Source organism: Carassius auratus, unplaced genomic scaffold (genome assembly GCF_003368295.1).
Source record: "Carassius auratus strain Wakin unplaced genomic scaffold, ASM336829v1 scaf_tig00032822, whole genome shotgun sequence".
Taxonomy (NCBI): Eukaryota; Metazoa; Chordata; class Actinopteri; order Cypriniformes; family Cyprinidae; genus Carassius; species Carassius auratus.
In genome coordinates this window covers 192,455-217,445 of record NW_020526031.1, presented here as the reverse complement: position 1 = coordinate 217,445, position 24,991 = coordinate 192,455, and the positions used below count along the sequence as shown (strand labels likewise).

Here is a 24,991-nt window from a genome sequence, read left to right as displayed (position 1 = left end):
ACTAATGTTGATGAACATTTAAACTGACCCTATCCAGAACTCAGTTGTATTCTTTTTACTAGATTATAGTTTTTCAGTGTAGTTTATTATATGACAGTAGTTACTCATTTCACATTATTGTGTGTTGAAGCTCTGTATGGAGTGCTACAGTCAGGTTTCAGAAGAGAAACTGATCTTTAACAATAACTGATCAATCTGTAAAGACAGTCCTGTTATGAGCTCCGATGTTCTTCATTGATTGTGTATGCTTTTCTTATTCTAATTCTATCATTTGAATTTTTTTTTTATAAAATAGCTTAGTAGCTGAGTTCATGGTTTTATATTTCTCAATTTTTATTCGTTATGTCTTTGGCAATGCTTCATGGGATTGTAGTTCTTTCCCTCAGTAAGTACATAGTCTTGTACCTTTATATTTTATTATTTTGGTCCCACTTTATATTAGGTGGCCTTAACCACTATGTACTTACATAAAAAAATAAGTACAATGTACTTATTGTGTTCATATTGTATTGTAAAACACTTCTGCTGCTATTGAGGTGGGATGGGGTAAGGTTAGGGAGAGGGTTGGAGGTATGGGTAAGTTTAAGGGTGGTTTAAGGTGTAAAGTATGGGTCAACAGTGTAATTATAAATGTAATTACAGAAATTAAATACAGATGTAATTACATGTCATTTTTTTAAAATCTAAGTACAATGTAAAAACATGTATGTACACAATAAGTATATTGTACTAAATTATTAATTAAAATGTAAGTACATAGTAGTTAAGGCCACTTAATATAAAGTGGGTCCATTATTATTATTACTATTATTATGCTTCAAATTAAAGTGTGTGTTGTAATTCACCTCATAGCTGGCTTGGTTCATTGTTTATAACATCATAACAAAGACTCTTTTTTATGCTTCAGATGAGCATGGACTGAAAAACACTGATTATATGCTGCATGCTGCTTTGTTTACAAGACAGTAACTGTGTAGTTGAAGATGCAGTGATGTCTGTATATACATTAGTTCATGCACATGTGCTATCACTGTAAGAGATTTACATTTTACAGTAAAGCTATTTGATATTAATAATTCAATCTCTAATGCAGGATAAGAATATGTATAAACATGTACAAATCCCATCCAGGAAAACATGAACATCTCACAGTTATATTCAGGGACTGGAATCACATCTACTAGTTATGATCAATCAAACACCTGACAAAAGCATTAAATAATATCTCTAAATGGCTCGAGTTATCCCATTTATCTCTTAATGTTAAGAAAACAGTCTCCATGTGTTTCTCCATACGTGATATATAAGCGATATATTTGAGGTTCAGATAAAAAATGAAGTAATAGAAGTAGTAAAGGAAGTCAAGTACCTTGGGATTATTCTGGATAAAAAATTAAAATTTGACAATCATATTAAGTACATCTGCAAAAAGGTCAAACCTAATATAAACTATTTTCGCTTTATAAGGAGGGATTTATCACACTGCAAAACTATACATGCACGCAATGATATTCTCACATCTATCATATTGCGTTACATCATGGGCACAAGCATCCCCATCCAAACTAAAATCTATTTTCTCAATTTACAAACAGACAATAAAAATTATGGACCGGAAACCTATGAGATGGCATCATTGTGATGTCTTAAGAAAGCATCAGCTTTTAGGCTTTGACAGTTTTATTGAATTTAATTATATTAAATTGGTCTATAAATGCTTAAATAATCATGTTTCACCACTGTTTTCTGAATTAGTCTGTAGGCGTCAAAGCTCTCACAGGGCGAGCACACGAGCTGCTGTCAGAGGCGACTGCCTAGTCCCAAAGTGCAAGACCTCTTTTGGTCAGTCTGCTTTCTCTGTAATGGGGCCAAAACTCTGGAATGCTTTACCCACTAAATTAAAACTAGAGACTGATGGCAATGCTTTTTACAGAGGCCTGAAACAATGGCTAAAAACTAAACAACAGTGCTTGCATGTATAACCTACAACTAAGATACTCTCTGATCCTGATGCTTTGCTGTATTTTTATTTATTTATATATATATTTTTGGTATTGTTGTTATCACTTTTGTTATTATGTTGGCTTGGCAACAAGATCTGACTGATCAGACTTAAAGACTACTTTTTTTTTTTTAATTTTTAAATGACAAAATACATTACCCATAGACTTACATTATCTGAGAAAAATTGCGCCCCTAGTTGCAATACCCGATCTAAGGTTTACTTTCACTTTTAAATCGGTCAGACATTCTGTAAATAATACAATTTCCCTCAAACTGACAAGCTAAACCAACATATATGATTATTACAGGGGTTAGGGCTCATTGATAATTTTTTTCTGGGCAGAGAGCAGTCAGAAAGACGAGAATCGCTGCTTCTCAGCTCAGGCATTGTCTACACAGAGCTCACAACGAGCAAATTTATTTAAGATCTTTTATTATTAAATTATATCGGCGCTTGCACGCAATCTACCCGTAAGAACACACCAAGAGCTAAATTCAGATGTTTCTGAACTGTTTAAAGTAATAACATGATATTTCCGCGGCAGCCAAATGTCCGCGAGCTCGCGATGTATTTCTCTGAACACTTGAAGTCCACATTTACAGCCTTCACATGAAAACACTGCAGCGAAACTGCACAAAACAATTAGAAGAATATATTATACACATGAAAATGAGTGTTTATATGTGCTTGTGAGATTTCTCTGTCAGACTGAAAGTCTGCGTTGCTCAGCGTTGCATAACATGGTAAAGCAGGGAGCTACACTGCGACAAAAATGTTTTTTTTTGCATCATTGCAAAAATGCATCAGCATTTGCATCACTGATTATTTTTGTACCTACTTATGTGTTATGCTATGATTTAATATGATCATTTATTAAAACAGAAATGTGTATTTTAAGAATACGTTTTATAACATGCTCCGAGCATTCAACACATCAAGATGGCTTCAACCCAGCGATGCAGGAAAGCTGAACTGAGCAGCTGGTGGCTCGCGCTGTGTTCGGTGCGAGAGAGAGAGAGCCGCGTCTCACGGACAGGGACAGCAACACTGAACCGAGCTCTCGTTCAGGACGTTCACGTCCTCCTGCGCCTGAACGAACAAATACGAATCGCAGTTTAAATAAACAGAAAAAAAAAGCGAAAAGCGAAAGAGCTCAATTCAGCAGCGCGGTGTTCTGGTGTTCAGGGAGCAAGCAGAGACTCGTCTCAAAGTCTTCTTGCTTTTGTACCGACAACAAATACATACAAAATATGTCGAAATACCCGTGTTGGAAAGTGTGTTCGAAAGATTATGTGGTTATGTCTTAAGTAAAAGTAAAGAGTTGCAAAAAAATCGGATGTGTATCATAATAATGGATGCGTTTGTCTCTTAAGGCGACCGCGTCTAATTTACTAGCTCTGCTGCAGTTTCTTTAATTTATGAAAATGAAAGTAAATCAATCACTGCTCTTGACTGAATTACCTTGTAGTACAAGAATTTATCCAAAGTCAATCAAAAAATCAGATAGAATTGTTTTACTAGTGGGTGCAGGCCACTAGTTAATTTATGTAAGTGAGTATGGCAAAATAGTGTGTGAAATCTGTGAAATATTATACCCAAAAATTCTTTATACTGTAGGCTACCAGTTAAATTGATTTAAAAAATAATAATAATTAGGGACCTGACCATGTTTTGCTTAAGTGTTTCTTTCTTTACAAGTATAGTTTATTTCTGTACAACTCTAACCCCAGCTACAAGACAGAGCAATGCACTGTGTCTACTGTAAGAAATAGAACAAGGCATGTGGTTTAAAAGATGGCAAGTAAAACAAAAATCACATCTGTATGCAATACAGTTTCATTATTGTTCATTTTTATCCAGTAATTACTATAAATAATTTGGGCGACCAAATTATGTTTTGAGCCAGTAACTGAAAAAGTGGTGACTGATAAGAGCCACCAGTGGAAAAAGTTAGTGTAGTTCCCTGTGGTAAAGTCATTTATATATTTTTTTAAGAGCATCTTAAAATAAAATATATATTCAGAATGCACACAATCCACCCTTTAGAACACAACGAGAGCAAAATCCAGGGGTTTTTGAGCCGTGTATGTGTGCAAAACGCAATATTTGACATTGTGAAGGGAAAAAAAGTCACATGACAGCTGTGTTTCGGGGCGAGATCGGACAAAAAAATAAACATTTCATTCACACTGACAAGCTAAACCAACATATGTTATTATTATCAGGTCAGATCTCATTAATAAATTATGTCTCACACAATCCACCCATTAGAACACAAGAAGAGCAGAATTCAGGTGTTTTTTAGCTGTGTATGTGTGCAAAATGAAATATCAGCGCAATACAGCTTATGAATACTGGAAGGAAAAAAAGTCCATCTCTCCAGCTTCAGAGGACAGTGACTCTGGCTTTTCATCGGTAGATCGGACAAATCAAGTACACGATTATTTAAAAAGTCATAATAACTTGGCGAATATAAACGAAAACACATGAACATAAACTATTGAGAAGTAAATCGAAAATAGGTATTGATGCTGGATTGAATATTAAAAGAGACTGCATTCACCAGCTGCTTTCAATATGTTGTCCACACGATGGCGCCACAGGATAAATACTAAATACTTCAAGCTATATTTAGAGACAAAGCAGTTCATACAAATAAATACATAAATATCCTATTTTCAAGTAAATTATGATTCCTTCTATGAGTACTATTATATGCACAACGTGAAAATAGAGTCAAATTGAATGGTATTTAGGAGATTATAGTTTTAGCATTATTACTATATTGGGCCTTATTGAAGTTTATAAAAAATTATAATGAATATTTATAAATGTATTATTTATGCACATAAATAAATTTGAAATATTACATGAGTTTGAATGAGTTTAAATTGATTAGAAATAGTTCATAGAAGCACAGTTTGATTGAGTCTAATGGGATTTGGAGCTTGGCTCATCTGAACATCCTGACAATTAAAGTCTATGGGATTTTTATGATTTTTAATATTTATTTTTATTAAAACCGTAAGTCCAATAAGTTAGAAAAAATATAGCACACCTCATTTGTTCAAAGACTTGAACATCATCTCCTAGATATCATTAAATTTTAACATATTTTAATAGTATTGCCAATATTTTTATCAAGTTATCACACATTACTGTAAAAGTGAAGAAGGGACACTGATAGTTATCTATTTTCATGTTGTGCATATAATAGTACTCACAAAAGGACTCATAATTTACTTGAAAAGATACATGTCCATTGTGTAACTGCATCATCTATACACACCATTGTGCTTGGACCCCTTATGATCTCCTTGATTTAAACTGCATTGTTTCAGTTATCTTGTGTGTCGTTGCCCACAACGTGACGGTGACAGGACTGTGAAATACATACACGAGAAAAATAGGTATGACTTATTTCACATCCAGCTAGACAACCCTGTCATAGCTGTTATCATAGCCCAGGCTTTTTATTAAAAAAGAAAACAGCAAGGGACCATGGAAAAAGACTGTTGCAGGTGTATTTTTTATGGTATTATTTTTTTTATTTTTTTGCAGCAGGGCAACTCAAGAATGTTGGGCACACAAGTACTGTGGCTCTTTTGCCCCATGGCCAAGATGGCCAAGCCAACATCAAAGTTAGTTCACTAACTTTTAATTCTAGTTAGTCTTGTTATTGTATTTTCTTCCTAAAAGCCTCTTGTGGACAGGTGTTGAAAATGAGCATTTATGCTATAACACTAAAACCAATCCATATGGTTCGTCCAATGTAATTGTATGTCCATGTCAAATAAATAAATAAATAAATAAATCTGATACCATAAATAATCAACCTGAGAAAACTCATGTTTTGATTAGGCTCAGTGCTCTTTTCTGTTTTATCAGTTCACTTACCATTAAAAAACAGGAGATCTAGGGAGAAAGAAGAACAATAACAACATGTCAGTCAAAATGAACAAAAGCTTTAAATGTAAAATGTTCTATTATTGTTTAATTATTAAAACTATATTCAATTATTTGCTTGTAAGCTATTATTAATGATATTTTAGTGGCATGTGCTTATAGTAGAAATGTCTTGTGTTTTTGGTGTTCATTTAAACTGAACTATCACATCAGCTAATGCACAGCAGACACAAAGATTAAATGTTTAAAACATTAGAATTGGTGTTGAGAAACAAGACACAAATATTGAGTCATTTAGTATTTGTCAAACTTTAGTGGAACATGTTCATAGTTCATGTGATGGAGACGTTTTAATTGTGATTGAAGTGCTGAAACACTGTTCTAGGTCACTGCACAGACTTATTTGCATAAACTCTGACAATCTATGACTGAACATGCTTCATGGTGAAGTCTATAAAGATATAATGGTTAAACATCATACATTTGTATTCATCTATTCACTTACCCATTTCCACAGTAATCTGAGTTGAAAACACAGATCTCTGTTTGCTGTGAACTGTACATGTGTATTCTCCAGCATCTTCTTCTTTCAGTCTGTCCAGATGGAGGGAGAAGTTTCCCTGCTGAATCTGATCAGTGAAGAAATGAGCTCTGTTCTGATAATCCTCCTGCTGTTTCTCTGTTTGACCCTTACCATCCTGATACAGATGAACTAAAGTCTTAGTGTCTGTTCTTCTCCACTCCACCTTCAGATCCTCTGTTTCTAAAGGTTTAACTCTATAACACTTCAGAACCATTGAAGATCCCAGATCAACAAGTCTGCTCTGAGAATACATCACAGTTAACCCTGAGAATGAAAAGTGTTTGTTACTACTGTGAAATATCTTGAAGGTGAAAAACATGATGTACATAAATACACACATACTGTAATAATAAAAAAAGAACGAAACATTAGTACAGTACTCAGATCAGTGTTTGGAGGCAAAGCTGTAATTAATCATTCTGTAATTGTTTAATTTCAGCAACACTGATTAGCAGAGGATACTAATAGCTGTATCAGAAACTGTAGCTAAGTCTAGTTTCCCTCATCTGACATCATCTGCACACCTGATCACATGATCAAATATGAATACTGTAGGAGCCATTTTCTGTATTGTGTAATGTTGTTGTCCACTGTGTGTGATAAACTATGGTGTAATTAGAGCCCCTGTGTAACGAGCCAGGGTCGTAGGTAATGGTGAAGCACACGGTTTTGACCTTGCAAGAATGTGGATTGTGCAGTATGTGGAGATATTATCTTTGTTATTTTTTTAACTTTTGTTAACTTCAGTCATTTCACAGCTCAGGCACTTCAGTGGGAATTAATTTAATTTGAATTCACCACAACACAAAAAGATGGACTGAACTTGGTCTTAAAATGGAGGAATTTACTGACCTAAATTTCAAAGAAATTCATACATCCATCATTTCAATCTGATTCATGTTCAGGAATTGAACTGGATTTTAAAAGGCATTATCAATTCAGTTCTCAATGGCACACAACTTTGCTGCTTATAAATTGTAATTCTATTTTGAAATGTGTTGAATTTATGTATGGTCACTTGTCCTTCAGCTTCTACATGAAAGGAAGTTGCCTTTAAGTTGTTGTTTCAGGAAGAGCGTAATAGTTATGATATATATATTTTTTTATTTGTTTATTTTATATAAATATAAGTTTTTCTCAGTTGCTTTAGCAAATTTCTCAATTCTCAGTTAAAGAGTTGTTCATCCTCCTCATCATCGAGTCACTTGTACACTTTCTTCTGAACAAATTGCACATAATCAAGTACATGAATGTGTCACGGCACGGTAGAGACAGCGCCGAGGAAAGAACAAGGTCTGGGTCCAAATGCAGGGAAGGAAATATCTTTTAATTAACTGGAACAAAAATGTAAACAGGGCAAAAACAAAACCGAAACGAATCACAGGGACAAGCCGAAATACAAGCACGAGTAAAACACGTAATCACACTAGACATTACAAGACAGGACGAGTGGTGGGTGAGACCAGAATATATGTTGGTGAACAAATGGGGAACAGCTGTGTGTATCTAAGTGAGTGAGTGGATGCAACAGGTGTACAGAGTGAACCAGGTGTATAGCGTACGGTGAATGAGTCCGGGAGATGGGGAAGTGGCGCCCTCTGGTGGTGAGAGGGAGGAACACCGGGTCCGGATTTGTGTGCCATTGAGAACTGAATTGATAATGCCTTCAATTGTCTGTTGTGTCCAATTTTTAAAAGTGCTATCGATTAAAGTGTTATAAAGAATCAAATGATATTATACTGGTTCTCTGTTGATTAGTCTCACTGCCCGAGATTTACTTCTGTTTCTGACCGAGTGGGCTTTAGCACATCTGTCTGCTTGAAATTATGTTCGTAATACACTGCATTAAATAATTAATTACTATCTATTAAGTCTAAGAACTCAAAGTCCTTCATTTCTGACATTAGATTTCATCTTTTCACCATCTTACACTCATTTCTTTCTCTGTGATTGTTTTCAAATCTTTAAACATTTTTTTAAATCTTTAAATAAAGTCTTCAAATTAAATTTGTGTTTGTCTGTTATTGTCTCATTCTGATCATGTGAAAGTCTGACTGAATTACTGAAGGCTATTCACCCATCCTAAACACATACAGCTTGCACTCTTCTCTATTTTCTCTCAATCTTCAAGTCCTAAATGAAGTACAGTAAATAATATTGTGTACCGTTCTTATTTCTGCAGTAGATCAGGCAGCAGAGCAGAAGAGCAGATCCAGACGCAGAAACACAGAGAATCAGCACCATGATGTGAGAAACAGAGAAACCTGAAAAACACACGCATTACACTGAATACAAGAGTTATGGGGTTTTCTTTTATACTGTCCTAAAAACTAAATATGTTCTGTTTCTATCACACACACACACACACACACACACACACTCACACACAAACACACACACACACAAACTAGGGTGGCCATACATCCTCTTTTTCCCAGACACGTCCTGGCCAGGATTTCTATATTGCCTAATAAAGATTTGACCAATAACATGCAGGCATTGTATAATACATTTGATGTCATATCATACAACGATTGGATATTTTAGGCAATATAGAAATCCTGGGTAATATGTGTCTTGGAAAAAGAGGACGTATGGTCACCCTTTATAAACTGTATTTCCTATCCCCTTCACCTGGGCTCAGACTACATGAGTTTAGTCTGATTTATCCTGGGAGGGATAAACCTGAGAAATAATCGTGTCCAGGACCTCGATCCGTTCTGATGTTCAGCAGAGATTATCTGGTAATAGAGGTGTTCACAGATTTAATCTTATGATTACAGCTATGATAACTTCAGTACTGTCACAGCAGCTGATGTGCAACTGCAAAACAAGCTGTTGTACAGTGAAGATGGACAGGGGCGGAGCCAGAGGGGTGGCTTGGGGTGGCCCACGCCACCCCTGAGATTCGATTGGCCACCCCAGGTGCCACCCCAAAATCCTACTCTACGATTGGCCATTAACGTGGTCAAAGGCGGAACCTTTGTTGACGCACTTTGCTGCCTTTAAATCAGCGCGGGAGCTTTGACAGTCAGACACCAGAACTCAGAAATGTAAGTAGCAAGTGTTTGACATAAGCTAACCAACGATACATTTCTTATTGTTTTTTTAGCATGTGAGTGTACAGCAGTACTTACGTTACTTGTGCTAGCACGCAAAGATATCTATTTACCCATCACATCTGCCTTGATATCTAATCGCACACACAGCCCAGTATCACGTCTGTTGAATCACGTCATGTAACGTTAAGGTAATTTATCTACTGTAAGTTACCTGCCTAGTCAGTCGACATCTGCTAGGTCATTAACTGTTGGCTACTTTTGTAAAAAAGCATTTAAAGATTTATCATTAGCAGACGCAATTTTGTGCAAAAAACGTAGCCTACATTATATTTTAACCAAATTAAACACGCCATAGCTCGCCCTTACCTTCAGGAAATTAGGCTTTAGGCTATATATTCCCAGATAAATTCCACGCAAGGTTTGGTTTTTGTTTGTTCTATAGGCTATACAGTCAATGTTTTCAAGCCCTGTGTTGCTAACATACCTATGCTGTGAAATTAAGGTCTAGCCTACTGGTGGGTTTAGTTGAATTTGAGTAATAGGATATGCAACCATTTACATCTGGAGATAGTTATTTGTCTTTCCAAAATCATAGAAATTATCATTACAAGACACTTACAGCATCTCCTGTAATCCAAGACAGATTTTCTTCGAGTTGTTAGGCTTTAGAGCATTTATTTTAACAAACGACATGGAAAACATAATTAATTTCATCCACATATCCTTATGCACAATGCACAACAACAATTTAGTTTAAACCGTGAGAATCAAGCAAACCTCACGGCCATCAGGGCCTTAAAGTGACAGGCACTGAATTCGACTTGCACATTAACAATGCAGTAATGACATGAAAGAGTAGTCTATATCGTTTAAACTTTATAAATAGTAACAGTTTAGCTCACAGGTCAGATGTGGCCTTTTATTAAGCTTTAATTATGTGTAATTAACTGTAAATAATACATTCTTTTGTTGTGCAATGTAAGTAATAATTACTAATAATGTAAATGGGAAAAAAAAGTATTTAATTGGTGTTTATGTAGCCTAGGGGTTGGTTGGACTGTTCTGAATGAAATCTGACTTCATTGCAGTATGAAAAGGAACCAGAATATCCAACAGTTCTTCGTTAGCAAGAAAAGCAAACCTGAGGAAGACAGTGAACTGATCAGAGCAGCTGAAGTTAGCAGTACCAGCAGTGGTTCAGATAATGTTAGCGAGTCAGATCAGGATGATGACAGGCAGCTTCACCTGATGACCTGGGTATGTAAAATCTAGAATTAAATGTTATGGTATCATTGATTTAATAGGCTATGTATTTGGAAAAACAATCTTAACAGCATTTTTATTTAGCCTACACAAAATAAAAATGTTTAGGCATCTAAGTGAAATCATTCTAAATGCTATTTCAGATTCAGACAAGGGTGCTGGAGACACTTCAGATCCTTATAAGGGTATGACATCTCAGCTATATCTGATTGAATTGCACTTGTTTTAGTTAATACAACGAAATGTATTTTACATTTAAATTTAGGTCCATCATCATCATCTTGTCTCACTGGTTGTCCACATGCAGCTACAAACCCAACCCCTGGACCTCATGGTGTGTACTGTATGTTTTATCCTGGTTAAAATATATATAGAAAAAACATGTTTGTATGATTTGCTGAATTACTTTTGTTCTTTCCAGATATCTCCCAATCAAGGGCAGCAGATCCAACTCAACCTGTGCTGAGGATGTTTCCCAAGACCACACAAGGTCAGAAAAGAAGGGCATTCAACCCGCAGTGGTACAGCAAGTATTCTTGGTTAGAGTACTCTGTTAGCAAAGATTCAGCTTACTGTTATGCATGTAGACATTTCTCACTCCCTTCAGTGTCAGAATCAGTATTTACGTCCCAGGCAGGTTTTTCACATTGGAAGAAAGCGCTGTATAAAGATGGAGGCCTTACATTGCATGACCGGTCTGACAGTCACGTTAATGCAATGTTTGCTTGGAGAGAATATAAGAATTGTATGCTGTCTGATTCTGGGTTAATGGATTTAATCGATCAAGAGTACAAAAGAAAAGTTGAGGAGAACAGGAGATACATAAAAACAATTGCAGAGGTTCTGTTGTTAACAGCAACTCAGAAGCAGGCTCAGAGGGGCCACCGGGAGTCAGAGGACTCTGACAATAGGGGGAATTTCTTAGAAACTCTAACTGTGATTGCTAATCATGATGCCCTTATAAGTGAGAAAATGAGGGAAAAGGGAAATGCAAAGTACACATCTGGAACCATACAGAATGAAATTCTGGAGTGTCTTGCAAACATGGTGAGGGATGACATTGTAAAGGAGGTGAAGGAGAGTGAGGTTTTCTCAGTAATTGCAGATGAAAGCAAAGACCTCCAGAAAAAGGAGCAACTGTCGTTGGTAGTGAGGTATTACTACAGTGGGGCTATACATGAAAGTTTCCTTGATTTTCAGCATGCTCAGGATTTGGATGCTAAGGGACTTAGTGATAAAATCATACAATGCCTTGAAAAATATGGGCTCAATGACAAGGAGAACCTGATTGGTCAAGGCTATGATGGAGCAGCTGTGATGAGTGGGAAACACTCGGGTGTGGCAGCCAGAATTCAGGCAGAGGCTAAACAGGCATTTTATGTCCACTGTAATGCCCACTGCCTGAATCTAGTCTTAGTGGACACAATGAAGTCAGTGGCAGAGGTAGATTGTTTCTTCACCCTCCTCCAAAGACTCTATGTGTATATGACCGGGTCCTATGTACATCAAAAATGGATGGAGGTTCAAAAAGATATGTATGGTGGCCAATGCAGAGAGTTGCAAAAACTGAGTGATACACGATGGGCGTGTAGAGCAGTGGCTTGCAGGAACTTATTGGATAGATTACCAGCCGTCCTGCATGTTCTTGAGCTGATCAGTTCAGAGGACAATGGGGACAGATCTGTTGATGCTCGAGGTTTATTAGCACAGATTGACCTTACATTCATAGCCTTACTGACAACTTTCCAAAAACTCCTTGGAACCACAAAGCGACTCTCTGACCTGCTACAGGCCCCCTCACTTGACTTAGCCATAGCAGTTGATTTGATTGAATCACTTCATGCTACATTTCAGGAGTACAGGAACGAGACATTTGCACATGATTTGTGGCAAGAAATATCTGATACAGCCAAGCTGTGTAATGTAGCAGTTGAAAATGTCACAAAAAAGAGAGAACAGAGAGTAAGCTCAAAACTGGGTGGGTCTCATATAACTTGTACTATAGGCCTACGCAGGGGTGATGAGGACAAAAACTCATTTAGGCAAAGGTTACTGTACCCAATCCTAGATTGCATCATGAGTGAGATGGACAGAAGGTTTTCAAAGTCAAACTGTGTACTCATGAATGGGATACAGGCACTGAACCCTCAAAGCTGTACATTCCTAGACAAGGTTCAAGTCTTACAATTAGGTGATTTGTATGGCAGTGATCAAGAGGACTTGACCCATGAGCTGCATCAGGCCAGAAGGGTTGTAAAGAGAAAGATGGACAGTGGGGCAGTACAATTGGGAAGTGTTACAGACTTCACTGTATTTTTGGAACCCTATAAAGAGGTGTTCCCTGACCTCTTTAGGCTTTTAGGCTTTTGCTCTTTAGGTTGCCACAGCCATCCCAGTGAGTACTGCAGGCTGTGAACGGAGCTTCTCAGCCCTGAAGCTAATAAAGACACACTTGCGGACCACCATGGTTGATGGTAGGCTTAGCCACTTAGGTGTGTTAAGTATTGAATCCAGGAGAGCAAAAGCTTTAAATATGGATGACTTTATCAAGGTTTTCGCCAGCTCACACAAAAATCGGCGCATTCAGTTGTTTTAACAACAATATATAGATGGGCAAACAAATTGTAATTCATTGTTCCATGAATAAATAGTATTTAGCTGAGAACTTGGATTTTGGATGTTAGCAGCTATAGAAATAGATGACCATAGATATTATGTTTGAGTTGTTATTGTAAAAAACAAAAAGTCTTGAAGGTTTATTTTTATGTTTGAGATGTTTGTTTATTTATATTTGATTTTATTCATATAAAAATAAATTTAATGTAAGAGTACAGCCTTTGTCCTTCAATTTATGAGTATGGTGTTCGATGCATGATTTTATGATGCCACCCTTGAATTAATCAGTGCTCCACTAAGGCCACCCCTATTAAAAAAGTCTAGAATCGCCACTGAAGATGGAGGAATGACATCTGGAAAGTTGACATGACTCCCCATATAACGTGTGAAAAACACACAGACAAAGAGAAGATCTAACAGGGAAGATCTAATTCCTGTAGTGTGGGCCCGGCTCTATCCTAATCCTACCCCAAAACCCAGCCCTCACACAAAGCTTTCTGCTATTTTATAGCTTCAAAAAAGATAATTCTGTAAGATTTATAACCTTGCTTCCTCATGGGGACCAAAAAATGTCAAAGTTTACTAGTATTACTCTCCTTGTGGGGAGATTTTGCTTGTTGCAGGGTTCCTGCAGGCCCTTAAAAAGTCTTAAATGTATTTCTATCACTTTTAAGGCAACCCCTTCGCCTAAACCTACTCTTCATAGAAACATCTGAAGAACACTAGACTTAAGCAAAAACAAGTTTTGGCCGATTTATAAGACTTTTTAAACCAGTGAGGACCAGTAAAATGTCCTCACTAGTGGGCTGTCAAAGTATTTCACAATATAAGTGAAACATATATGGGTCAATATCACTGTAGGGTGCCTTTTGGTGTCCTGAACAGAAATAACTCATTTGCCATGATAACTCAACATATAAATGACTATGAAAGGTGTGTTATATTAGGCTAAGTTTTTTTATTCATAACAGAAGCATTACTTGGCTCTTTAGATACATTTTCATTATTTTCTTTAGTTTTGTATGAGAGGATGTATGTTGTTTTGCTATGTCCCAGGCACTATATTGTTTTACTATTCATTTTTTGTTAAATAAGATATTACTCAAATTGAGTGTATTGATCATTTTGTAATAAAAAACGATATTTTTATTTAATAAAAAAGAAGAGTTTGTCCATGTCCCTTGAATGGTTGTCCACCCTGTCGTATTGCGGAATCTGTCCCTTTAAGAAGAAGCCATCACCATTAATGACATCATTACAACAGATTTTTTTTCATATCTTCATTGGCGGGAATTTCAACTGCTGAGGTGAGTAGCAGTTGACTTTTCAACTGACAAATTTTCTTCATATAAGTTTGCTTACTTGTTTTGCCAAAGCTTAACATGTCCACCCTGTCACCATAAAATAAATATGCAGGAAGTGATTAAAATACAATATTTTCTAAATATGTAAGTTTAAATATACCAAATTCTCTTCAACAACCAGACTTACTACTTAGCTAGTCACAGTTTGTTGTAAGCTAATATGCTAATTGAAGCTCAAAATGTCCACCCTGTCGTTGTTAAAAAAATGTCCACCCTGTCGGCCCCTTAGACTCGATGGGGTGAACATACACATGACAGTGTGGAGCATAATATTCATAATACATAATATTCATTTGTAGTTAATATTGCAATTTATAGAAATGTTATATTACATTTTATAGAAACATATGCTGTAGATAATAGTTGTAATAAAAAAAAATATCAATGTGATTGAGAATGTAATTATATATTTATTTTTTTAAGGTGAATAAATGTTTAATTGTCGTATTTTGTCATGCTTTTTGTGTTCTGCTTTATGTGTCCACTCCGCCGTGGGCTCGTCCACCCTGTCATCTTGGTATTTTTAAATAATATTTAAAATAATAATGTAATCATACCTATATAATCCATTGTGCTAGGTGCGGGGGCAATAACATGCAAACAAAAAACTGTGTCCAAATATTGAAATATTTCTCCAAATAAGAAAAAATACATGTGCGAATTGTATGAGTTTCTTTAAAAAACACATTGTTTACATAAAATCTTTTATGTATTTATAATTTAAAAGCCAACAAATAACCCTGTTTAGGAAAGGGACATCATACCTTTCAGAAATTATAATTTGTATCTTAATAGTGCAATGAAAACATATTTAACTGTAATTTATATGTCCATGACAGGGTGGACATATCTATGCTTTATGCTCAAAAAAATGGCCCATAGTATTTGAGTGTCTACTATTATGACATGACATAAAGTGAATGGTTAATTAAAATCAAAATGTGTGAGTATTGTGAGGGCTGAAAGGCACTCTATGGTGATATTGACCCATATGATAGTTAATCAGTTTCAAAGTACTGTAAACTAGACATTACTAAACAACAAAAACTAATTTGTTTCTTTAGGTCCCAGTTATTATGTATGCATGTATTTATCCATCAGGCCTCACCCAGTTGCTCCAGTTCTACAGTTGTATTGGCTGAAAGTCCTCCAGCAAACACTTCACACATGTAAATTCCTTTATCCTCACTTCTGACGCTCTTCAGTCTGAGAGAGAAGTTTAATTTGGGGATTTCATCAGTGAAGAACTCAACTCTTTCTCTGTATCGCAAATCAGCTGAGTCTGGTACAGGTTCATTGTTTTTGTAGAGCAGAACCTGAATATTTTCATCTGTTTTCTTCCATGTAACGTCGATGTGTTCAGGTGTGAAGTGAGAGTCTACAGAGCAGCTCAGAGTGACGTCTTCACCCACAGATGCAGATATGGACTCATCTGAGCCAGACACTCGCAAACGTACTGAAATAATACAAATACAACTGAAATATGAGCATCAAATATTCTCACAAAATACTAGATTGACTTTCTACTACAACTAATTGGGTTTTGACTCACCAACATCAACGTTTATTTGAACCACAGTTTCTCCAGACTCCTGCTGACTGTGAACTGTACATATGTATTCTCCAGCATCTTCAGCTCTCAGATCGTCCAGACGGAGGGAGAAGTTTCCATGTTGAATCTGATCAGTGAAGAAATGAGCTCTGTTCTGATAATCCTGCTGCTGGACTTCTGTTTGACTCTTACCATCCTGATACAGATGAACTAAAGTCTCCGAGTCTGGTCTTCTCCACTCCACCTCCAGATCTTCCACTGGTAAAGGGTCATCAACATAACAGAGAAAAACCACTGAAGATCCCAGAGGAGCCACCAGAGGAGCAGACGGACCGCGCACAGTCAACCCTGAGACAGACAGACAAATGAAATAAAGATGAGAGATTAAATAACCCACTGTTGTAGTAAAGTTTTAGTTTAAGGATTCCACCCTTTACTATCTATATTATCAATTAAATTCAGTTTTCTACTTTTAGACTTTGATGATGAGAGTTCAATAGAGCTGCTTTCACTTTCTTGAAGGAACACGCACGCATGCACACACACACACACACACACACACACACACACTAATAGCTGGTAAAGTGTAACCAAAGCAGTTGAAACTGTTGTGTCTGAGAGGTTGTAGTCTGTCTGTAGTCCCACTCTCACATTATTCATTTGTTTGTTTGTTTGTTTGTTTAGTCTGCATGTAGGGTGCTGCTAACATCTGCTTGAAGGGTGTAGAATTGGGGTGGGGCTCTAGGGACATGTCCCTTCCAATAACCAGTGACTACCAAACTGTCCCTTGCAATCATTTTGATCAAACAATTAAATATAGGATAGAGTGGTGGAAAACACCCCTCTCGAAGACTCTGTATTTTTTTTCTGTAAAAAAAAAAGGTAAATGTGTTCAGAATAGTGATCATAGTAAATAGGTAAAATGCCCTACTTGAGTGGGGTGGGTAAAAAACAAAACCCTTCAGAGTATGTGAATTCATGAGAATCAACAACGGAGTGTCTTTAAAACCCCTCTTTTGTGCCGAACTACTACGTCACTTTAGAACTAGTAACGGAGGAACGTGGAATAAAATGCATGTGAAAGTTGTGTAGGCTACTACAGCAACAGAGTTTCACAACATCAAAAGTGTGTGGTTATTGTCTGTTCAACATAATAACATTAAAAAAAAAAAACTTTTTATGAATTGTGAATATGTTGGCTTCGATTAAGCTATTAATAGACAGTGGTGGGCCGTCAGGGCCTGCAAGGCCTTCTCTGCTTGCCCTATAAGAAATACAATTATGTAAAAATGTTTGTATTATTATTATTGTGATTTAATTCTCATTTTCATTTGTATAATGTCCAGAAAATGGCCTATGATTAGTTTCATTGAGGTTGAACTTGAATATCCTACATAAAAAAAGTCTGCGGCCAGCACATAGACTATAAATACAGGGCCTGCACTACAGATAGTGCTTGACTTTTGTTCATAGACTTCACATCTGATTTGTAACGAGCATTAGTGACAGAATCATCAGCCAATCAAATTTTGACGTTCCATTACAACACGCCCTCTGGGACCAGCTACGGCGCAGTGTTTCCCACAGCCAGTTTTCTAGACAAAACCCACTCAATCGCGTTTTAAAAATGGGTGTTTTAGGAGCAAAAAACACCTTTTTGGCGGGGTTCTTCTGGTTAAATTCACATTCCAGAGGCTAAATATCACGTCACTGAGGTCGCTTCAACCAGCAGACATGAAAAACAACCTGCGGTAGCATTGTTAAAGTGCCCCAACCTGGCAACACTGCTTTCATCGTTTAATTGGTCATTTCCAAGGCGCTATCACCGGCACCTCTACACCAGATCTTGTTGCCAACACCGGTCTGCCTTTTTCAAGGCACACTTTTGCAAATAAAAGAGGAATAACGTATAAACTACTTAACCTGAATTCGCTAACAACGGTTTTGTGCACCATTTCAAACATAAATTGCATCTATGAGTGGCCAACATAGCACCGAGCACAAGTTATTTTAATACGAGTAAAGGGACATGGAATGACAGACGCACAAACTTTATTTATAAGTGACAGCTGAGTGCTTTATTATTTGACGAGTATTGAGTCATGCACATTGTTATGGAGGTGTATGTGATGGTTAATAATACTGTAGCTGGTGTGTGGATGTCCAGCATTTGTACTGCTGCTGTGGGCGCATCGTTATGGCCTTACATGTGCGCCTCAATCCTGAGAGAGAGTAATTGTATGTTTTGAGCACCAAGAACTATATTTTGCAAGCACATTACATTATATTTTGAACAGGAATTAACAATCGCAAAAAAAAAAAAAAATATGGATGGATGGATGGATGGATGAAAAAAACAATTTTTGAGCGAAGAGAAAACGATTCCCTGCTCAATAAATGTATTTGCTTGTTTGCTATTATCCTAGGGTGACCATATGCGCCACTCAAATGGGACACGTCCCAGCAAGGATTTTAATAATGCCTAAAATATCCATGTTGTAACATTCATGAGAGCTATAAAGAGCAGAGCAGATGGCTCCTTATGCTTTCAAATCGCTTTCGTGTGTTTGTTCATTCATTTTAACTTTAAGCATTGTGGTGCACTTTTTTTTATTTGTGCACAGCGATGCTTCAAGTCAATCGACGAACAAACACGTGCGCATATTTGCATCGCTTTGATCATTCCCTCTAGATCTCACCTTCTCACACGCAGTCCCACGATTGGTCGATTATGTACAATACCTGCATGTTAATGGTCAAACTGCTCTGGATGTTTTAGGAATTATTAAAATCCTGGCTGAGTTTTTGGCTCGATATCTCGTTTTGTCATTTGGGGTTTACAAATCGGTTTATGGCTTCAATATTTCATGTGCACTTGTGGGTCGCTCTGCATTCAGCTCTGTCTTTTCATTCTTTCAGGCAGAATAAGAGTCAGTACGAGTGAATCACTCTAATGTCTGAAACCACCACTCACACTAATTTTTGAAGCAGATATTGCTGGTCACATAATTCGTCCTGCTGCGACTTGTAAGTCACCCCTTTAAATTATTTCTAGGTTATAGTATTGTGTGAATATTGTCTCACGGTAATGTCTGAAACCACCGCTCACTGTTAATTAGAATAATATTTGAAACAGATGTGGCTGCGCACATAATTTGTGCTGCTGAGAACTGCAAGAGACCCCGTTCAATTATTTCTAGGTTATAGTATTGTATGAATATTGTCCCACTGTAAATACAGTGCAAATAGTCCTGTCTCCTTGTAACGCGTAATTTGAGGCGGGTTTGTCGGCTTGCAGAGCGTAAGTGGCTGAAAGATAAATTGCAGATATCTTATGATATTCTTAGAGAATCTCTATCAAATTATCAAAACGCTGTTAGAGCCGCTAGATCTTCATATTTTTCGCGAATTATATCACATAATGCAAATAATCCAAAGGTACTATTTTCAACTATAGATAAAGTATTGAGTCCTTCTATCAACTATTTTCCTTTCCCGTCTAAGGATCTGTGTGATAGTTTTTAAAAATATTTTATTGATAAGGTTGTTCTTATTCGGTCGAATATTGTGCCTGTAGGCAATGTTGTAGCTGATATAATTAATCCTTCTCGTTGTTTAAGTAAATTTGCATCTATTACATTAGTTGAGTTGGAAAAGATAATAATGCATTTAAAGCCGACTACCTCATTTTATGACGTTCTCCCGTCGCGATTGTTTAAAGAGGTTGTAGACACTATTGGACCTAATATACTTCTGATTATCAATAGTAGTTTATATCAGGGAATTGTACCTTCAGGGTTTAAGCATGCTGTTATTGAGCCGGTATTAAAAAAACATAACTTGGATTCACATGAGTTAAAAATTTCAGACCTATTTCGAAATTGCCTTTTATGAATAAGATTTTAGAGAAAGTTGTCCATAATCAACTTACAGATTTCTTGATTGTAAATAACATAATGGATATTTTTCAGTCTGGATTTAGGACCAAACATAGCACAGAATCAGCACTATTGAAGGTTACAAATGATATTTTGTTAAGTATTGACTCCGGGAAAAGTGTTGCTTTAATGATGCTAGATTTAAGTGCAGCCTTTGATACTTTAGATCACGCAGTTTTAATAGACCGCCTTAGAGATTATGTACGGATCAATGGTGTAGCCCTTAAGTGGCTTTCCTCGTATTTGCATGACAGGACATGCTCTGTTAAAATTGGAAATTATGTCTCTGCATCTGCTGCTATTTCTTGGGGGGTTCCTCAGGGATCAATCCTTGGTCCGACTCTGTTTTCTCTGTATATGTTACCCCTGGGGTCTATTTTTAAGCAGCATAATATTAACTATCACCTCCAAGCTGATGATTTACAATTGTACCTTCCTTTGGAGTGTGATGGTTGTGCATCTTTTACTAATTTTTATAAGTGCTTGACTGAGGTAAAGGGATGGCTAGCTAATAATTTTTTACAATTAAATGAGGATAAGACTGAGTTTATTATGTTTGGGAACAAGGAGTTTGGGAATGCTCCGGCTGGAAATAATAGACTACTGTCCAACAATATGCAAAGTTATGTAAAGAACCTTGGAGTATTTCTCGATTCGGAATTACGCTTTGACCGTCAAGTTAACAGCGTTGTGAAATCATCTTTCTTTCATTTAAGAAAATTGTCTAAACTGAAACCAATTCTTTCGTACAAGGACTTGGAGATTGTTGTGCATGCCTTTGTTTCAACCCGGCTGGATTATTGTAATTCTCTTTATCTGGGCATAAGTGAATCACTGGTTACTCGTCTTCAGTGTGTCCAGAATGCTGCAGTGAGATTTTTAACAAATACCAGAAAAAGGGATCACATAACACCTTTATTGATATCCCTTCACTGGCTACCTGTTAGATACAGAATACAATATAAGGTGTTGATGTTTGTTTTTAAAGCACTACATGATCAAGCTCCTGAGTACATAAAAGACATGTTAATTCCTTATCAGTCTCAACGTCACCTTCGCTCTTCTCGGAATATGCTCCTAACCATCCCACGGTCTCGCTTGAGGCGTAGTGGAGACCGCGCGTTTTCTGTGGCGGCTCCTGCACTTTGGAATGTGTTGCCTTTATCCTTAAAAACCTCATCAGGCATGGATATTTTTAAAATGGGATTGAAGACTTATTTATTTAATCAAGCTTTTGGCGTTTGATTAGGTCTGAGAACTGTGAGTGATTTATGGTTTGATTTTCTTGTGTCTTGTTTTTAATGTAACTTATTGTTGGTATGTATTTTAGAGTTAGTGATCAGCCTACTTATGGACAGCACTTTGGTCCATTCTAATGGTTTTGAAAGTGCTTTATAAATAAAAGTTGAGTTGAGTTGAGTTGAGTTGAGAAAGCCAACATATATTTAAACATTATTATTAGTTATTATAAGAGTTACTGACACCGACAAGAACTTTAATGTTTCACCAAATTCAGCTCAGATCTTCAGACTCGTCTGACTCGTTGCTGTAACTGGTCAGAATTCTCAAAAAATCCTAGTGACTTTTGTTGAGATGGGTATAAACCGGGGGTCGGAGCCAGCTCCAAATGGGCGGGACTTCAGCTCCAAGTGGATTTTACAAACCTCCAGAGTCTTTTGATTGGTTTATTCAATGTCATGGGGTTAATGCATGCTGCGAAAAAAAAAAAAAAGACAATGTCAATTTCTCTAGGCTTTTCAGTGTCAAGAACGACGAGTTTGAAAGAGTTAGTTTGTTAGACAGTTTTTAGACTTGTAAAACGTATTACAAGTTGTGAAAAAGTACAGTATCTGGGTGGATGATGTTTTAGTCTTGACGTAGTTAAATCATGATTACAAGTTCATTGCATTCAAGTTTGAAAATGGGAGGACATTCATGTGCAATTTTTACTTTCAAAACTCATATGAGGCACGTGAAGACCGCATTAGCAGCAGATCAGTTACATATTTATTGTGTCATAACCTTTTATGCTAAATATTTCCAAGAAATACATATATAGGATCTACGCTGCAGATTATGGACACTGAAGACCGTAAGCAGGTATTGTGACTAACATTACGTAAATATGTATGTATTATAACTGCACTTTTATTTTAATGATGAATTCAAAATGTTGATATAATTGGTACCGTGTTCAGTAAGAATGAGTCTCAGTTAAAACTCCCAACTGATCATGCATCACTGTAACAATGCTGTTATATTTTTAAATTGTTATCTATTTTTACGTGTAACTGTAGTACTCCTGAAAAGAAGTATGATAAACATGAAAAATTAAAAAGAGAGCGCAGCCGTGATGACTTCTGTGATGGTGTATTTACTCTGAATCAATAAAACAAACATATGCATATAACAAAAGTTCAGCATATAGTATCAACACATGTATCACTCTTTCCCAGTAATAACTGAATGTAAAAAAAATGAGTGACCTCAAACACTTCCCATTACAAAAGAAGGAATAAGAAAATGTAATCAACTGGTTAACAAACTATCACATGTTCACATGTTGTAGTCTCAGAAAAAAAATCCATGTCAGTTACAACTGACACTGTGACACTCAAATCGCATGTTTTTTCTAGAAACAGGATACAGTATTCAGAATGTACACATAAGCACCAAATGATATAGAACATCTTAATTAATATTTACCCTTAACGATGAAATTACAGAAAATAAATTGATGACACACGAATACAGCTGGAATATTAACCACATGTTCACTGCTAAACGCTGTTCACTTACTCATATCCAATGTATTTTTTTATAATAAAGACACATGAAAGATCAAGATAAACGTAATGCATAACTCATAAGTCTGCCACAACACCATGAACGTTAATGAACACAAATAACTCCATACTGGCCATGTATGACATAGAATGGCTATCGCGCTAATCGCGAGGCACTCACGCTATCCATGTGCTCAGGCCTTCTAAACTCATGACATACTATCAGTATATTGGACCAAACTGCTTTCAACATACATACATCATCAGTATCGCAAAAGTTTATGTTTAAACAGAAGTCTATTTTGTGCATTTTATTTTGCGATTACCTGAAAAGAAGTATGATAAACATGAAAAATTAAAAAGAGAGCGCAGCCGTGATGACTTCTGTGATGGTGTATTTACCCTGAATGAAGCACATCACGGGCGCGCCACCTACTGAAACGTGCAATGACGTCATGACGCAGGTGTGCCAAGCGACAACAATTCAATAAATGTACATAACATTTTTTTAAGCACAAATAAGATGTTAAACACCATTTAGCAATATTAGAAAAATAACGATGTTATAAAAAGGATTCAAGGAAAATGTACTATGTTAACATAGCTTGTATTCCATATATCACACTCTCCCCTACAGGAAAAGATGTCGCCCACGACATCTACCAATATCCTTATAAAATCCCCCTTTTTTTTTTTTTTTTTTTTTACACATACTTTTGCCACAGTGACATATCACATCTTATTCTTTTCACATTTGTATACTCAGTCATCTTTTCTCTATAATGACATTTCAAGTTCGCATTTACCAACAGTCCTAGTGAACTGATTGTAATTTTTCACGACTCAAATGCGAAGGATTATGCCCCCTCTATAAAACATTCAAGTTCAGGGGTTTCATCCAGCGTCCAAGAGAAAAAGAGAAAAGAGGGGAAAAAAAACACGAAAGGCCATTTTGATGCACAAAAACACTTTGAAGTCCCAGGCCGAATGCCATGTAGAAAATTGCAAAAATAATGATTCAAAGTCTGTGCAAAAATGTTTCAAAAACTTTTTTACAAAGTGTTCACACAATGTTTGTATAGGCCTTGCAAAACAGTCCATGTCCCTTTGGCCTAGAAACAGTCCTGTTTATGTGTATGTGCATATGTGTGCAGCAGTTCTTTGTTTTTTTTAAAAGTTCTTTCACAGTCCATATGAACAATAAGTGTGTGTACTAGTTGATAAGAACAATTAGTGTGCTCTCAATCTCTGTTTCAGTTTCAGTTCAAGTTTAATACACAGATGGTGGTCTTGGGTAGGGAAACACTGTTGGCACCCAAGCTGTAAATGTAGGTGTCCACATGTTAGGAAAGTGTGGATCATATCCAGAACCAGTTACTTGCACTTTGTAACAGGTAGGAGTCCCTAAACTATCATAGGTGAACTTCTTTGGTGGACGTCGTTGCCTCCCTAAGTACTGGTATTCTCTTTGCACCTCAACAGGTCTGTCACTTGACTCAATTTCCTCTGGTACTTTCGCAGGTAAGTTTTCATGTACACTCGCTAACTCATTTTCAATTTGTCTTCCAAGCAGTTCAAATCGGTTCTCTTTCACAGGTACATGAGCAGGTGTGGGAACATCTTGTTTCACTTCAGCTGTAGATAACGGTTCTAGTTCAAACCGATTCAGTGGAGAACTATGTGATGCACTCTGATGAGCAGGCAACTCAGGAGGTGAAAACTGTATTAGTGCTTCCTCTCGTATCTGATCATAACCACTAGGTTGCTTTCTCACTTGGCAAAGCTCAACTGGTATATAATACTCAGAGTCACTTTCACTTTCCAACTCACTTTCTTCCATTCGGTTTGCAAGTATGCTGGAGTTTCCCTGTGGCTGTCTCCGCTGTGATTTGGGTTTTGGCGTTGGATCGACTTCA

The 24,991-nt window shown here is 36.7% G+C and overlaps 1 protein-coding gene and 2 long non-coding RNA genes across 3 annotated transcripts in view; 2 read left to right on the top strand and 1 right to left on the bottom strand.

The window, feature by feature from the left end:
- The window catches only part of LOC113081017 (butyrophilin-like protein 2), a 50,828-nt gene extending 30,079 nt beyond the window's left edge, over nucleotides 1-20,749 (bottom strand). Inside the window, exons 1-5 of the mRNA XM_026253080.1 lie at nucleotides 20,722-20,749; nucleotides 16,352-16,699; nucleotides 15,908-16,255; nucleotides 8,660-8,758; nucleotides 6,541-6,758 (exon numbers count right to left, since the gene is read on the bottom strand). Coding sequence (XP_026108865.1) covers nucleotides 6,541-6,758; nucleotides 8,660-8,758; nucleotides 15,908-16,255; nucleotides 16,352-16,699; nucleotides 20,722-20,749 — 1,041 coding nt within the window. The remainder of the gene's footprint in view (nucleotides 1-6,540; nucleotides 6,759-8,659; nucleotides 8,759-15,907; nucleotides 16,256-16,351; nucleotides 16,700-20,721) is intronic.
- On the top strand, nucleotides 9,356-11,544 carry LOC113081021 (uncharacterized). Its single transcript, XR_003282069.1, has 4 exons — nucleotides 9,356-9,547; nucleotides 10,963-11,004; nucleotides 11,085-11,153; nucleotides 11,241-11,544. It is a non-coding gene; the product is annotated as an uncharacterized LOC113081021 (long non-coding RNA).
- Nucleotides 20,750-24,167: 3,418 nt separating the features above from the next.
- Nucleotides 24,168-24,716, top strand: LOC113081022 (uncharacterized). Its single transcript, XR_003282070.1, has 3 exons — nucleotides 24,168-24,469; nucleotides 24,558-24,596; nucleotides 24,672-24,716. It is a non-coding gene; the product is annotated as an uncharacterized LOC113081022 (long non-coding RNA).
- Nucleotides 24,717-24,991: the final 275 nt, after the last annotated feature.